This window comes from Ornithodoros turicata, chromosome 7 (genome assembly GCF_037126465.1).
Source record: "Ornithodoros turicata isolate Travis chromosome 7, ASM3712646v1, whole genome shotgun sequence".
In the NCBI taxonomy this organism is placed as follows: domain Eukaryota; kingdom Metazoa; phylum Arthropoda; class Arachnida; order Ixodida; family Argasidae; genus Ornithodoros; species Ornithodoros turicata.
In genome coordinates, this window is record NC_088207.1 from 27,107,585 (window position 1) to 27,125,688 (window position 18,104).

Sequence of the window (18,104 nt, forward strand, 5' to 3'; positions counted from 1 at the left end):
AGAATGCACTGACCTACTTTTACTGTTGTTTGTCGAATCTAAAATGTATCCACAACCCTTGCTTTCAGTAAAAGACAAAGAAAAGTTGCTCGTCCAGTTATAGAGTTGCGACGAGTACGAGGAAGTTGAATGACGGTTCCTCGTCGAAGTTTCTGGTAAACGCAGTTCCGATAAACGCGGCCTTCTTTTCTTTCTTTCCTCTTTTCTTCGTAGGCCCCAGAGTTTATATAGCTGGGGACGGGTCAGCAACCGTGACAAAAACACACGGTACGCTGCCGTGTGGTCGAGCGCCAGAGCGACAAGACGTCACTCGCGCTTTTTCAATACTCATCCATCGCGGTTGACAGTACCGCATCTGCCTTTAGGAAAACATGTCAATGAAGACGTACTGCTGGAATGTATCTTAGAGCACAAGCTCTTCAAGTGACGGTTGAGTGCTGCAACTCCTGTAATAAGGGTAAGAAGGCCCGCGAGCCTCGATTAGGAACCGCGTCACGTATGACTAGGCTTCCAATACCACCATTCGTCGTTCGTTTCACCCTTGAGTAATAAAATCCCGCGCTGTGACCTAAAAACTTGAACAGGCAACATAAAGAAGCGTCTTGCGGTAGAGATTACGGTTTACGACCCTAACGAACAGGTCCTCATAGACCAAGCTTGGTGTCCCATCAGGGCACAGAGAGGAAACCTCGTTCAGGACTGTTTTCATTGTGTAACATCGCGTCGTTACTCTGATATTTGTCGCTAACTTGCAGAAACTGGCCGCATGTCAAAGGACAGGACGGTGTTGGTGCCATGATGGCCTTCGTACCATACTGTAGAAGGGGACACCGTTCACGACTATAACATAAAGAAGGAACCGAAGTCACATTCTTTCCTGCACGTATGAAGTAAAAAAAAAATCGAGGCAAAACTTGACACGGGAGCAGCAGCAACAACAACAATAGACGATGACGATGAGAATGGGTGTTTCACCGCGATGGTGCGGTACCCTACCCCATTGCGCGAGGAACACAATATGAAGGTGATGATGAAGGACGCAAATACAAGAAAGAATTAAAGCGTCTGGAGCAAATGAACAAATCAGGTAGGCCAACCACAGCATCTCCGTATTTTCGTTCCCAACCCAAGCCAAACCCCCCACCAACCAGACGCTCCTTCCACCTCCATTAAGGAGCCGAACCAGGCGGCTGCTTCTTTTCAGGACTCAGGACAGGTTCGCGGAACTCCCCTATGGTTCGTGAGTTATGTAACACTAAGCGATGACACCATGACAAGGTCGGCAAGCAGCACTGACACCGGACTTGGATGCGCCTGGTACACGGAGAGCATTAGAAGTGTGAATGCCGTCAGAGTTACGAGCGTCAGTTAAAGGAGGTAAGAACTCCTATCTGCATGTATTTAGTTACAGGTTTAATAGATGTAATGTTGTTCTTCTACGCTTCGCTTCTATTTACAATTTATTGTTCAATTCTTCTCCTTCATAACTTGTGCAGCGTTAATACCAAAAACGCACTATTTTTCGTATTCGGGCGAGTAGACGCACCGCCGTCCAGATACCTCTATCCATCATTACGTCATCTGAAGAATTGTTGCACCCAATCAGAAGCCAACGCGGAGGTACACATAACGTTCTGCTTTACCCTCTTCAAGATGAACTTCACTACATGGCACGCTCCTAGCCAACCATCATCCCGAATGACAACGTTCTCGTCTCTGATTTGTCGTAGCCCATTTTGTAGCCGTGCATAACACGAGGGGTGTTCAAGTCAAACCGGGACTTTCTGTCTCCTGAGTGTACAAATGGCTCGCGCAACTTCTTTTTCGTCATTTTCACACGCGACAGGCCTCCGCGTTCACCACGTAGTGGTCCAAAGTTTGTGCAAAACAGAAGACACATGCTGGACAAGATGGCCGACAACGAGGTGAGCGCGCACATCGAACAGCGAATTGTCATGAAGTTTCTCGTGAATGAAGGCGTAAAGTCATCTGAAATTCACAGAAGACTTCAGGCTCAGTATGGCCACGATACACTTAGCCGCAGCGAAGCGTTTGAGTGGTGCAAACGGTTCCGAGACGGCCGTACATCAGTGCAGGACGATCCCGGCCGGGGCGGCTCAGAGCCCAGTGACAGAGTTCCTGAGAACATCCAACTTGTGGAGCGCCTGATGCTCAAGGACCGACGGATAACATGTCTCGATATCAATAGTGCATATAGTGCGATCAATAGTGCATATAGTGCGATCAATAGTGCATATTACTGCCAGGTTCTCAGGGATGTGCATAAGGCGCTGAAGCAAAAGCGGCCGGGCCTCATCACCAAAGGAGTCCTCCTCCTACAGGACAATGCACGCCAGCATACCGCGCATTTCACGGCACGCACCTTACAGGAACTTGGCTGGAAGTTGCTGCCACATCCCCCTTACAGTCCAGACCTCGCCCCCAGCGATTTCCATCTCTTCGGGCCACTGAAGGCGTTCCTTGGGGGCTGCCACTTCAGCTGCGACGACGAGGTCAAGAATGCGGTCCGATCATGGCTGCTACGCGCCGATAAGGATTTCTACGCTGCTGGCATCCAAGCCCGCGTGAAACGTGCATTAGTGTAGCTGGGGATTACGTTGAAAAAAAAAAAAAAACTAATTTCTCGCCTGTATACGTTCATTTTACTTTTGCGAAAAATAAAAAGTCGCGGTTTGACTTGAACACCCCTCGTAGATACATAATAGATCCGCCTCTCGTTATCAACAAATTATGGGCGAGAACGTTGTCATTCGGGAAGATGGTTGGCTAAGGGCGTGCTATGTGCGGAAGATACGCACCTATCAAATTCACCTATACAAAAGGTGTCACAGATAACACGTTGAAATCGCCGTTTGGAGCCGACACAGTCGGCGGGCTCCCTTGGTACAGTTCATAGCTCCTTTAAGGCGCCAGACCGCAGGTCTGTGAGATACATATACGGGCACTGACGATTTTCTTTGATTGTGCACGTATGGGGCATCACCAGGCTAAGGTGCAGCTTTTCATGCTCTGTTTCCTATTCCGCAAGGGCTCGATGTGCAAGTGTCTGTCCTGCAGATCACTCGCTCCATTTACTTAATCGATTCTTCCACGGTGTTCACACCAGGTTTTTCACATGACCCAGCTCATTGCTAACGTCTCGCTCATGACCCAGCTCATTGCTAACGTAGCCATGTAGCACGCATGAGTTGCACTCTCGTGGAACACATGACCTTTTCCGCGACACTTCGCCACCATTAGCGTAGGATGGTCGGCATACTTGTACAGTTGGGCCAGCCTCTCCACAATTTCTTTGTACGCAGAAGCTTGTTGCTGTTGTCCTGCAAGCATTCGTAGTGGCATTACCTTGAGTGCACCTACTGCGCCAAGAATTCTTTATATATCTAAGTGCTTGATGGAAAGTAATTGTTCTGAGGCTTTTTCGATGACTGCCATATTTGATCTAAGTGCCTTTATAATCTTCACGTAGCGACCATCTGACAGTTTGCCTGCACAGTGCCAACGCAGTTACGCAAGCTACACTGGCCAAAAATACGCGAAATTAAGGACAACTCACCAGGTTTAAGTACTGGGGGACGACACACATGCGCTTTTTCCGTGAACTGCGTGTCTTAGCTCACTAGGTGTTCACGCATATACAGCGACTTCATCGAAAGTACCGTTCACGTCTTATGTGATGTGAAATGGGGGTTCCTAACGACATGCTGCATGTGCATGATGCACCTTTCTTCGACCGTTTTTCCTCGCACCAGCCCAATCAACATGCACCCCTCCGTGTGGCTATACCCATTCCTTTCCTGGAAGCGCTGAACGTTCAGTAGATGTTAAATATATGCGAGGTGAAATAGGAAGTTTTAGTAGGCCGCATGCACTCTACGAAAACGACACTATGAACGGGAAGCTGTCAAATCAGAGATCAGCAACCTGATGTCATCCACATGAAAGGAACGAGGCGATTGGCTTATTATGTTTGCGGAACCTATATCGTGAACATCTTCCGATATATGCTAAAAATCGCTATGTCACCATCAATCAAACATCTCCAATGTCATACTAGCCACTCGAAAGTAATAGCGTGACCCCCTTCTCGTGTTTTTCGAATCATTATCGTCAACACTTTCTGATCTAGTAAAATTCCCTAACGCTTCAGCAATGACTGAAGGAAGGATGAATGCACTGAAAGTAAGTGAGTATTATATGAGAAAAAAGGAACGAAAAGGAGGAAACACAGGCTTGGAGCAGAGTGGCTGCCACTACAGGCGCCGCAGCTCCACGTCTGAATCCATGCAGTGAATCTTGTGGACTTCTGCATCTTGTGTGGGCGTCGTAAGCCCCCATGCATACCATCTACTGTACTACACGCTTGAAAATGAACTTCACCGCATAGCACGACCCTAGCCAACCATCATCCCGAGTGATATCGTTCTCTCCCCTGATTTCTTGAAAACAGAAGGCGTACGCCTTTTTTTTTGACACTTATGCAGAAATGTTAATTGCCACAAAACGCCGTACCGCCTGCGCTTTCTCCAATTGAATCAAGAGTGATAGAGGTATCACACAGTACAATGATTGGCCTTCAGCGTGCTATGTGGTGAAGCTTTGTTTTAAGCGTGTATAGATAACAGTTATCACGCTACCTATGCGAAGAGTTCATCTTATACCCTACACTCTTAAAAATGAAGTTCACCGCATAGCAACCATAATCCCGAATGATATCGTTATCTTCCCTGATTTGTTGAAAACGGGAGGCGCACCCCTTTTTTGTGACAATTATAAGTGTCACAAAAAAGGCGTACGCCTCCCGTTTTCAACATATCCGGGCAGATAACGACATCATTCGAGATTATGGTTGGCTAGGAGCGTGCTATGCGGTGAAGTTCGTTTTTAAGAGTGTATGTGCTATGTGGTGAAACTCATCTTTAAGAGTGCAGGTTTCAGAAGAGCACGCAAGCTGAGCACCGAACGACATTTCTCCGAAACGACAAGCAGCCCCCCGCCACAAAGCAACGACAACATTCCTCGCTCTCTTTACTCGACATCGCGTCACCGGAAAGCGTAATTATGAGAGAGGCCATAAAACAAGAGCTGTGGAGCTTTGTCCATCCAAATGTGCCCAAGGCAGTTTTAGAAGACGCAGTGTGCAACGTGTGCACCTGTTGTCATTTTCTTGGGCGGGGAACCCTCACGCGAGGGCACTCAGGCGTGCTTTTTTTTTTTAAGACAGCAGGTTGAATGCAGGTCCTTTCCCGTCTGCTGATCAAGTGGATTCAGTTCGCTAACGTAAACATTATGACAAATGCTTTTGTACGAAATGAAAGTTATGGAAAATACGACTATAGACACGGAATAGTTTATGTTTCGTATATACTTCGTATTCCTTCTTTCTTTTTTTCGTGGGATTTCTAAGAGACACTACCCCCTTTACACTCCTTAGTAGAGCTGCATGGACCCATATTGTGACCCCTGTGCCTTTGAGCACTGATATTATCTGTACATGAGGGTTTAATGCTGTACCAGGCGCAAGGATGTAATAATTATTAATCACTTATCGTCCCATAACCTAGTCGTCTGATATCTCACATAACCAGTGTGCCGCGTAGAGTAGTGAGCAAGGAAGAAATCAAGTGGAAAATTCCCTCATTAATCTTCACTGCATGTGATGTGTGGCGTGATAGAGGAAGAAAAAAAAGTGGGGGGGGGGGGGGGACGTAAGTCACGACGTAGTCAGACTGACCATTTAGCCACAGTTAGTTAAAAAAGAGAGAGAGGGAAAACCTAGTTTGGGGGAGGGGGGAGACAAACATTCCGAACCAATGGGAACACTTGTCACAAACGAAGAACCGGAAAGTGTCACTACGTGTATTTGTTGCTGTTGTCATTTATTTATCGTACTGTGTATGTTTGTGTACGTCCGCGTTCTGTAGCATCGGTGAGTTTCCCGACAGGTGGGCTTCACGTAGCACTCATTTGCGTATTGCACTCATGTTCATACTCAGCACTCATATCCGTCTTGAAAAGTGTGTATTTCATTGGGAGCTTTCACGTCTCTACTCTTTCTGACTATACATAATCCTGCGCACAAAGACTTATCGAGGAACCGTTCTCTTCACGACCACAGCCAGAATGGCTGTTCGAAAAGGGTCAGCAGGACAAAACCTATTTTTGTTGGCTGCACGACTCGTGTGATTGCTATACCCACAAACACCCTGGAAAGCTCACATCTTTTCAGATGATCTAACTTCCCCCGCCCAAGGGGGCGTCCTTGGCGACCTTCTTCCACTATAGCATTGGACAAGTGGGATCGAGCACTTACGAACCACACCCTGACCCCCGACGCCGTACGCACGAAACTCAAAATAACTTTCCGTAACGCAGTGTACTCACACTGATTCTTCTAGTCGCAATGTCGTTGTCCGCTTCTTCCCGTAAAGTTCCCTGTATTGCTTGTATTGATCCCCGTACACCCAACACACTTTCCACCACTGACGACACACCAGCACCTTGCTGGCACTCGCCGGTCTACCCACCGTGGTGGCAGACATCGGTGAGGTCATGGTGGTCGTCGCCATTGTTTTTCTTCTTCAGCCTCCTATATCATCTCGCGCACGAAACACATCCAGCGTCGTAATCCTGAGTTATCCATGGTATCCTCCCGAAGGAAGGAAAAAACGACCGGGAAGAAGAGCACACTGGTCACTGTTGCAAATCCAAACGGCAGACTGGCTGGCCGATCCCCGAGTGTGGGGGGACTAATTACAGGTGGGGGGACAGCCCCATCCAGAGGGGAAGAAAACTTGCTCGCGCACCTGTCAAAGGCAGAGTAGCGCGGCGCCTGGATCCCCGCCCTTTTGCTGCTGTTGTCCTTCGAATTGATGGACTCCCATTATTACACAAGACGTCGCTCTTAGGCGAATCGCTTCCTAGCAGACGCTGTCCACAGATCGTCGTATGCGTTGTCCCGTAGCCAGCGTAGTTCGTAAAAAATAGATGGACTTGGCGCAGGCGTTAGATAGGAAAATATTCGCATCACGAAGCTTGTCACATAGAAAGGTATGGGGCGGACCTGGTGACGTACGAAACGCGACCGAGTCAAGCACAACGCAAAAGGCACACTACTCGTGTTGCAGCACGAACCATAACCTTTTCGATGTTGTCCAAAGAACTCTGCTCAACATAGGTACCATCAATTTCTCACCACTTCCCGGAAACCGCCCCACATTATCATAATGGTATAGAATGCTCTGGTCAGTAACTGCAGCTTCGTGCACGCTGCATGGCACTACGAACACACCGCAATCTCATGCGACACATCCTTACACCTCCTGCCGGTGTCGCAGTCGTATACACATCACTCACGCCATCAACACAGACCGCGGAACAACGCCTGAGCGAAAAACTCAGTGGATCAACCAAAAACGCTTCACAAGTTCAAATGCTGCCGCTGCCGATCGTGCCTCCTTCTACTCAAGCAATTCCCCGTCTGCCATTCAGAGCTACTCGTTCTGCGAGCCATTGCCTGAGAAGCAGGTGGAAAGAGGTGGACCTAGGTATTCCCCAGAAAAATTCCCCAGGTGTCCCTAGCCGCACACAGGGCTGCGCCTTGTTGTTGGATGGAAAGAGCGGCGTGATATCGCAGCGGGGATTCAAGTGTGAGATTGAATGGCCGCATTTAGGCTCCCGTGGAACGTTATATTAACAGCTGATACGAAGAGCATTTATTCCCACGTCGAGCTTCGTGCAAGAGAGAGATAGAGCGGCGTATTGTGGCGGCGTAGGAAAGTCGGGAGTTCAAAAGGTGTGGTGGACGATAGAATATGATTTTATGAAGCGTAAGTGCCGAGAAGGGAGTACATGCCAGTTTCCAACTTGCAGTGCTCTTTGCACGGTGGCTGAATACGTTGAGCCGGGACCATATAGAAACTTCAAGCATCGTAGTTGTCACGTTAAAATGCTACAGGTGAGAAAGAAGGGTTTTTATCGCCGGTTTTTATTGCCGGTTACTCTTACTCGAGCTTGGGACCCAAAAATTCTTTAACGTGCCTTCTTCTCACGAACCGGTCGTAGGTGGCAAAATCTTTTACTGCCGTCTGCTATAGGATTACGCCTGCTCTGTGCTGCGCACCAGTGATGCTACCGTCCGGATATTTCGGGGTCAGGCTATAAAACTATGGAAAATGTAACGCGGCAACCTTCTGCGCTTAAAGTTCTTATCAGCACGCTAAGAATCTGCCCCAGACCATTCACCGGAAAGCCTTATATGTTCACTTTCGTTCGGCTTTCGAAGATTATCGAGATCAACGCCGTTGCACTGACTGCTGTGACATCTGTCGGGTAAGAGCTTTCTTTCGCTGCTCTTTGGACCTATATCCTTCTCCAGTGGGAAGCGTATATGGCACCGAGGTAAAGGGTATATGCGGTATGCTGCCTTAGACTGTCGCCGCGTCACTATTCCTCCGCTATCATCCCATCCCATCCCATCATCCTACTCATCATCATTAATTTATTTGTCGTTGTTGTTCCTCCGCTACTCGTTTAAAACCGAGAGACACCGAAACGAGAGACACTTGTGTTCTGTTGATCTTTTTGACGTAGAATCACGCATTTCTCGAGCTGACATGAGAACTGACATATCACGGATAAGTGCAACCCGGGTGTCGGCAGCATACCTATATTTATACCTTGTCCTAACCTACACTCTAAACAAAGAAAAAACAAAACAAAAAAAAAGCAGAATTCCCCACTCAAGCTGCTATAACGATAGTACTTCTACCATTTCGGGCCAATCCACTTGCGTCTTCTCCTCCGCGGGTATAAGCAGCAATGTCCCTTTCACTTGCTCCTCTCTCTCTTACGTTTGCTCTCAAAAAAAAAAAAAAAAAAAAGAAAGAAAGAAAGAGGTAGAATTTCCTACCTAAAGCTGGTAGAACGGCAGTTTCTACTCTGCAGTTATACCCAAGAGGCAAAATTGGTTTGGGTAGAAACGCTGTTGCAATATAGCTCTACCGAGATGGGTAGAGAATTCTACCTTTTTTTTCTTAGCGTGTACCCTATGTTTGTGATGGTGATGTGGTAAGGAAATGGGGATGCTACCCTATGTCTGCTCTGTATGATTCCGTCGAATCTGTTGATACCCAATCTGTTTTCATCTAATAAACGATGATTGTATACACAATCTCGTCGCATTTCTCGCAACCCAGACGTTAAGTTCTACGACATAATAAAGCCAGGCCCTTGTTCGTATATGTGCCACGTACCCGCTTCCAGGCAGAAGATGCCTGCCCTGTAAAGAACACCTCCGACCAACATATAACCTTTCCTAATTCCATTCATCATTTCTCAACTTTCTCCGCTTCATCCGCTATTAACATCCGACCGATCTTCACAGAAAAAGATATAGACTTCCGGGACAACCAACTTGTTAGAGACAAATCGCGCAGAGCAGCGAAAGGCAAATCGTGCAGCTACCGAATCACGATTTCTCACTTAGAAAAAAAGGCAAACGACTGGCGGCCCCGCGCTCGTCCGGTCGGTGTGATTAATCCAGCTCCTACTGGACTTACAACCCCCCACTGGCCGGCGTAGGCAGCCTCTTTACCGCCACTATCGTCAAAGCGCCGCGTGGGTTGGAAACATCTCCACGGCACTTGCGGAGCACATTTTTCTTGTCGCCTTTCGAAGAGGTCTGTCTCGCGAGATTGCTGATGAATGATAGAGAGCGGAATTTTTGAGTTGTCGCCGGCTCGCTGTCCGCTCGTGATATATGAAATGATGCAGTGACTAAATCATAGAGAGCTCTGGAATATACAGTACGTGAAAAACCGAAAAACGCAAGCACTACTATGCATGCGGCGCCCTGTCCCGTCGGAATAAGGTTGTCACAACGCAGAGCGGGGCGCTTGCGTCTGCCGCTCGCTGCGTCACTACGGCAATCCAGACATACTTGCAAAAAAGAAAAAGAAGAGAGATTAAAAAATCCATAAATAATCGCCTTTCGCAAGCACTTTGCCTAGTTAGCAGTACAAACAAAATGGTATCGTGAAAGAAAACTGCTACTTCTTTTTTTCGTCGTCTTTGTCGGTTTTGTCGTCTGATGTTTGCAGACGACACTCTCACGCGCGGATTCTCGCCAGCCGCGAATGTGACGCTTCTTCTTTTTAAGTGTTGAGAGAGGTCAGCCAATATTTGGCTTGCTACTCTTAAAAAAAAGAAAAAGTTCACCCGGAAAGCGACGCAAGCCAGTGCTGGGCCCCACGCTATATTTTCGACGAGCAGCGTGCACATGCACTGAGAGTCCAAAGCGCGGTGTGCATCGATGCTATTTCTTTGGGGCCTAAAGGCACTTGGGTCCGCTATTCTAAGATTATCCAAAAATTCAGTTGCTTCCCAGGTACTGAAGACCAGTGCAAAGCATGATAGGCGCCCTTGACCACGAGATAACGTCGCGTTGATTGCACTTTGCCATAAACCATATAGACCCCGTGGATCGGATGGATCGTAAACATACTGGACGTTTGTGACAGATCTAATCCCAGGACTTCATTGCCGTATAAAGAATTGCGATAATTTTTTTTTCCTATTTACTGCAACTATTTTCTGATATCACCCATTTTAGGTGACCGGAAAGGTGGCAAACGGGGGGTGGGGGGTGGGGGCACACTGAACTTCACGAAAACACCACGCGGCAGTGGGTAGAGTTGGTGATGTTGTGTTCACTTGCCGAAGTCGGTCTCACGCCACTAGACAACGTGATGGCAGCGCGACACATTCGTCGGGTGAAGAACTAAAATTTTCTCTCTCTCTCTCTCTCTCTTTGTTTCGTTCTTTCTCCTGTAGCACCCAAACCGAAATTCAAACGGCGGGCACCGCGTTCTATCCAATGTTCAAGAAAGGTGCCGACCGCAGTGCAAGACAGGAAAAATACGAGGAAAACAGAAATAGCGATAAAAGTTTTTCACACATATTTGCGTATAACATTTTTCGGCAGCGTAGGATTATACAGTCAAACTCCTTTATAGCGAACACCTTTTTAACGAAAATACCACCACAGCAAATTTTTTTGCGGTCCCGCTGGAGCCCTATAGGTCCAATAATGGACATCCTTTTTAACGAAAATGCCTTTACTGCGATTTTTTTTTTTTTTTTTTTGCTGTCCCCTGAGTTTCGTTGTAAAGGAGTTTGACTGTAATATCAACGTATAAATTAGAACGTTTCTGAAGGAGACGCCGAATCCAACCGGGAAGACAGGATCACACCATACGCTGCCGCAGCAGCATGGACACAGTCGGGACCAAGGGAGACGTTGCGGAATGGAACGTCCTTCGTCATTCCAAAACGACCATGCACCGGTGATAAATTTTATACAGCTGCTTCGAAGATACCACGTATGATAGACGTGGTAAACCCGGACAGGCTGCGCGTTCTTCAAAGCCGATGTCCCCAACATGTCCTGCGCACGCTCCCCGAGTGAAGATTGTCCTGTCCAGTATCTTTATGGCTCAATGTTTCAAAGCCGCGGGAACCAGGGCCAAATTAGCTTTCGCCGCTTGTTGCGAGCAGAAGTCATAAACGTGGGGCCCTTCGCAGCAGGAACATCAAGAGTGCATACCTCTCAACTGAAGAGGTCCTCTCTTTCAAAAAACAGGTTCGGCCAATCCCCCCTCTTATTCTGGTCCATATTAGTACGTGCTGTAATTAGGTCCACCGCTTTATGGTGTCGTGCCTATAGTAGTGAAGGTTATGCGTAGCAATTTGTGGAGCGTGCAAAGAGAAAAATGAAATGACCCATTGGCACTGTATGTATTCGATGTGCTTACCAGCCCGACACAACTTTTACACCAGAGTTGTGAAACAAAAAAGGAAAAGTGAAAACGGGTAATTAGGCGTGGGGCATTCAACTCCCAAATGGCCAAATCGCGCGTGCGACAATGGGATAGATTCTCAAGTAATGTGGTAAAGTAGTTCCCAATCACCCACAACAACTAGGTCCGGAATAAAGTATTTCGTTGAGCACTACAAGATTTCATTCTTCGTATGAAGAACTGTTCAGGGTCCATTCAGGATTCAGGATCCTTTCTGGACACCACAGCGCTTCGATCTATATCGCGAAGGGGCTCATTATTTCATTCCCCGCCTCACCACCAGCAGTGGAGTAGAGCGTCGTCCCTGGCGATGAAATTCCCCAGTCATCATCCCGTAATAAAGTTGTTGTTGTTTTGTTCTGGGTATCGTAGGAGACACCAAAGGTATAGAATCTCCAAAGCGCTCGCAAAGTATGCGCGAGAATCGACGTAACGCAGTTTGAATTATCAAGACATCAAAGATATCGTCATCATCATCATATCTACATCAAACGTCATACATATATACATCGAGACATCACCGATATGGATCTTGAGGGACATCCTGCCGTCCATTTAGCGGTAGCTCTTTACCAGAGTCTCAGCCAGATCCATATACTGTATCTTTCAGCCTCGCCGCTCCTCAGGAAAACGGTGACCACTATGACAAAGCTGTGACAAGCCAATTTGGATTCGGTTGGATTGGATTGAAATGGATTGGATTTGAAGGAAAAATAAGATGGAGATTGTGGCTCCACAAATAGAGCCGGCTACTCCAGTGCACTTGTACCGCTAGAATGTGGACAGTAACACAGACCACCAAGCCTATACAGCAGTCACATGCAGTCCGTCGATGCCTCGGTTGCCCTCTTCATTGCGTGTCACTGCTCGCCACGAAGAATCACTTCTGCACCGCCTCCGTCTCAACGTTGCCCGTACTCCATTGCTTCTGTACAAAATGGGCCGATCGAGCTCCCCCTTGTGCTCAAGCTGTGGCATGGTGGCTGATATTCCTCACTATCCTGCACTACTAGCAACACCTTCCCCTGACGGACGCTGCCCACCAGACGCAGGGCCTTCGTCTTCTGGCGGAGTACTTGTGCTCCGCCGGTCTGGCGAAGGCTCTTTGAAAGCCCCCATCATCATCCCTTCATCCTCTCCCAACGCGAAATAGGGCAGTGTACCGCATCAGCGGCGGTGAATCGCCCACACCATCACCATCCAATGTATGTGTGTATGTGTGTGTGTTCCCCTGACGGCGAGCCCTCCGTCGCCGCCTAATGTGGCTTGAGTGTAGCGCAATGTCCATAGCCACCCTACTTGGCCCCGTCAGTCGGCCTACCCTGTGGGCCGTCACCACAGCCCTGCTCCGCTTCTTGCAAGACTCGGGCCTTGCGTCCACCCTCTGACCGGACTTTCTCGTGCTATATGCTGTGCCTGTGCTTCTCTGACTGTTTGCTGTCATCGTACGAAGTTCGTCGTTGCACTGATTGTCTGATTGCTGTTTTTTTTTTTTAATAGCAAGCCGGCATCAGTCTGGCTGACCTTTCCTCTTTCTTTCTCCTAATTAAAATACCCCCCCCCCCCTCCCACCAAGCAAGGCTTTCCCTTTCCGTACCGGTCTCTGTTTTTCTTTCTTTTTCTGTATTCTCATCTACCTCTTTCTCCTCCCTCGTGGAAAGCATCTTCGAAGAATTCTTTATTTCCATAACCTTTTTATTCGTGGCCCGACAAAGCAACTGGTTCTGGCCTCACAGGTACCTGAAGGCTTGCAAATCCTCACCTAAAACTATGACAAATTGTTTCCTAATGTGCAGGAGCTTGCACCCAAACATTCCAGATGTTCACTAGTGGCTCCTACATCCTTCTACAGTTTGTCTGTACAATGAAATCGGTTCGATGTGTCCAGCCCCCGCTAGTGGTTGTCCTGCTTGGTATACTCTTGCTGTCAAAGGCAAAGACAGCCAGGGAACTTGGTGACCGACTTGGATATACATCACATATTTGAAGATCTCCTTTAGAAATATCCGATGATCTGACAGCAGTACTGGTCTAGTCAGACCTCGCAGCGCAAGCTCCTGATGCTGTTGCAGCTCTCTTTTGAGAAGCACCGCGCGGCCAGGGAAAGAGAAGCACACGAGTAGCTCTTCCCTTTATGTGATAGCACGGCTTTTTCGCCCCTGGGTGATTTGCCAATGAAGAGGTACCGGAGAGGTACTCGGTGCTACGTCGATTTCCTGCGTCGTGCCACAAACACATATGCTCCCGCGCCGCATGTAGTGGCCATGACGCCAAGGCGGAGTGGCTGTGTTTTCGAATAATGAGATTGGGTAACGGACATGTGTGGATCATTTAGCCTACCGTTGACCTCCGCTGCTAGCCTGTGTCAAGCTCCAGCTATACAGTACATGCAATGTGGCAATCGCACGCGCACAGGAGGAAGAGCGTTCTTCACCGCGTGGACCTTCTAGGGCCCTGCATGGTTATTTTTAGCTTCAAAATTCGGGCGTTTCACATGCACTATACCGCAGAGGGCTCTTCACCCCGCTTCAAATAACACAGAGCCGAAATGTGTGTATTTTTATCACCATCTCAAACTTCCCTTGCATGTTTTCCTCGACAGGTCATGTACATACCTTCACCTTCAGCACAAAAAGACAACGATTACACGGCTTGAAGCATATGCCGCACACGACATCCTGCACTCACACGCCGTCAGACATTCGTGCTATACAAACTGCACAGTCCTTGACGTGCGTGCTTTCCTGCTCCTTTTGGTAGAATCAGGAATATGTTTTCAACCTGTCACGCACCTCAGCCACGCAAGTTAGACATCTTGTGAGAAGCTCGTTCAACTGCACCAACTATGTAAGCACTGAGGCTACACGTCGGCTCCTACAAGGAACGTAGAATATAGAGATCAACCTGTCATGGCAAACAGGAAATACGACAAAGACAGGACGTCAGGATAAGGTGTACTTATATAACCACGTAAAAGCGGCTCAGAATACATTTTACACAATGGCAGAGCAGTCTGGGTGGTACCGACACAACGCGTGTGAAGGATGCCATTATAGAAAGCTTCGAGTGCAATGTCCTGCTGCCTTCTTGACGGTAAAGTCGAAGCTGTGGAATGCAACCGTCTTCAAGGCATATGTGTTAGAGACCGCCTTCTTCCCTCTCTCTCTCTTTCTCATTTATCCTCTTTTCATTATTATTTTTTCCCCTGCAGGGCGATGTGTCATTACACCACACCTTTAAGTGCCCGTGTGAGGCTCTACAGAGACATCCTCAGTGTGTTCGATTTCGTGAGTGAAATTTTCTGCGGTCGTGGAAATCTATACGAGGCGTGCTTCGCGCCCTTTTGAGTGCAAACCATCGTGGAAGCAGGCGACGACGTGTCATTTGGTTCATTAGAGCGAGAACACTCTAAATTGTTCACATCTTCTGTTTGATATTCTCACTCTCGCAGCATGCATAACGTACGCTCAGCGAGACAGCTTTGCGGTGACACCTAGTCCATTATGGAGAGGCGTTGTCATACATTTCGCGTTTTGGAGCACTTAAGCTAGGCTTTGTTAAAAAAAACCTAAAGGTGCTCGAAAAGGGGACAAGCCCTCGAATCACGACAAAGAGATAACGCTGTTCTCGACTCATGCGCACGGTACGCAACACACGCATTGGATAGAAACAACAACCGCTTAAAAAATGATGTATAGGGGCACTAAAATGCAAAAACAAGTTCACTTCAGATTTCGTTACACGCTATGTTAATTTCAGTGCCCCTTTAAGGGAATTGGTGCCCTCGAGTACCTCACAATGCCAACCGTTGCGCAGAAAGATAGAGCCTGTTTGTGACAATTAACCCTGACGTGTAAGTGCACTCTAAAAACAGAACTTCACCGCATAGCACGTAGTCGGCCAATCACTGCCGCGCACGATACGGTTATAGCTTTTGATTCGAGGAGAGAGGGAGGCATACGCCTTTTTGTGGCAATTACCATATATCCAAATTGCCACAAAAAGACGTACTCTCCCCTCTCTCATCGAATCAGAAGCGATAACCCTATCATTCGCGGTAATGGTTGGCGCACAGCGTGCTATGTGGTGAAGCTGTGTTTTTTAGAGTGTGTCACGAAAAGGGCCCAAGCCTTTCCTTTTTTTCGCTCGGGATGATAGTTGGCTAGGACTGCGCTATGCATTAAAGTTCTGTTTTAAGAGTGTGCACTGTAACGGGAGACACAAAAAGGGGCGGTATCGTTCTATACGAAAAAAAAAAAAAAAGCGCGCGCTGCTTCCCGGTAGAGCTATGAGCTATACATACATATATTCTTTCGAGGATTGTCGTGTTTGGTACAGTTGGCGTTATGTGCGGCTTGTGTGACCCTCCAGTGCTCGGACCCTGGACCAACAGACGCCGCGTCCTGCAGATTTTCCTGGATTTGCTGCAAGACACCGGTCTCCTTGATGTCCTTTAGTGCGCCTTTCCACATTCTGTGGTTCTCACGTCTTCCTTCGTTTACGAGGGCTTTTACGTATCACCGAAGATGTTGATGCAGCATCTCTCGTCCATCGTCTCCTCACTGTCATGTTATGTATTGTACTGTCCGTCGGTATTGGTGTAGTGGCCCACAACTCAGACGTGGCGGATTTCCCCATTCACCATCATGATTATATTTGTTGTTGTTGTTGTTGGGGCTTTTGTGACACCCGCAGTTATAGTTAGAGGGAAGCGCGAATAAGAGTGATGATATCCGCATCTGCACATTATCTGCGCATGTAAGATCCACGAGCGCATCCGCAACCGTGCCAGTTGAAATAAGGCTAAGGCTTACCGCTCCGCGCGGTGTCTTGAGTATATTCGCGCATCCGCGGGTCATTGTATTCGTAGGAAAACATCTGCACATAAACATGTTTTACTTTTCAGCATGCAAACTTTCTCAGGAACATTGTGTCATCCGCAATTGTCCAATAATAGTAGTTAAAGGGCCCGCATGCAAAGGATGACACACTTGGACGCCATTTTGCATTCACGGCGTGCCCTCAATTATGGCTCCCCCTAGGGGACGTCGGCAGAGACACTAATGCTTATGTCACGACCCACTAGATTATAGCGACCATGTCATAATCGGCAAATCCTATGTAGGAGCCTGTCCGCAGTATCCGCTAGGGGCGCTACGCATCGGCAGCGGGATCTCCATCATGATTGGATAATGGAAATTAGAATTTTGAACGTGCTCACGACACGGACAGACGACCGTATAGCAGACGACAGCAACCGTTCCCATGAGAACTCGCAGAATGACGATGGTAATCAATTTACAACCTATTTAGCAAGAACGCATCTCCGGTGACGTGCACAGCTTCTACAAAAATCCTATAAGGTAAGCTGAGGTATACCAGGTATCATAGCAAGCAATATAATGACCGATCAGCAGTGCGACCAGTGCCTCCAAATGCGGCGCTGGGAAGGGCTGCAAATGACATCCTATATCCAAATTGACACAAAAAGGCGCACAACCCCGTCTCTCTTCAAATCAGGAACGATAACCCTATCATTTGTGGCAATGGTTGGCGCACAGCGTGGTATGCGGTGAAGTTGTGTTTTTAGGGTGTAGCTATAGTGCCACATGAGAGATTTCTTGGTCTCGGAGTCCACTATGAAATGCTGAGGCTGCATGGGCCGAACACTGCGGCCATTGCCATCAACCAAAGATTTTGAATTGCCCTGACGGTTAGTACACTTTGACGGTCGAAAATTGAGTAGTAGACACGCTGTCCTGTTTACAGCATAGCTCATTCAGTTGTTATATTCTCGTTTTCACCCGAAGCCATTCACCATAAATTCAATGCGTCTATCTGATCGGAAGAAGCACGAGAGCCTGTACTCAATGCTCAGCAATGCGTATACCAAGAAGAAAAAGAAGAAGAAAAAAGAAAGAGAAAGATATCAAGGGCGACCAATAAACACGTCCTAATTTCTGCGCATACTTCTCTGTGCCGCCATGAGGGTGGAGCAGTTTGTTCACGCTTGGAATGCACACGAGAGTAGCCCACGGCGTTTCCTCTATAGGATCGTAGACAGTTGGGGTAGTTGGTTCATATCTTCGGGATGATAACGGGCGGGAGGACAATACGCAAGCGAAGAACACGACACATTCAACTGCTTTCAGGCCTTAAGTTTCTTAAAGTGCTCATGTCCCTTTAGGTTGCATCAACGGTTCTCACATGGCGGTCCTTGCTTCC

The 18,104-nt window shown here is 47.8% G+C and overlaps 1 protein-coding gene across 4 annotated transcripts in view; it reads right to left on the reverse strand.

Annotated features, from left to right (window-relative positions):
* The window catches only part of LOC135400732 (protein prickle-like), a 239,828-nt gene that overhangs the window by 42,987 nt on the left and 178,737 nt on the right, over positions 1 to 18,104 (reverse strand). Inside the window, exon 1 of one of the 4 annotated variants that reach the window (XM_064632604.1) lies at positions 6,406 to 6,660. The exons of the other annotated variants lie outside the window; for them this stretch is intronic. Coding sequence (XP_064488674.1) covers positions 6,406 to 6,590 — 185 coding nt within the window. The 5' untranslated portion in view covers positions 6,591 to 6,660. Of the gene's footprint in view, positions 1 to 6,405; positions 6,661 to 18,104 lie in introns of those variants that run through there. 4 annotated transcript variants of the gene reach the window in all.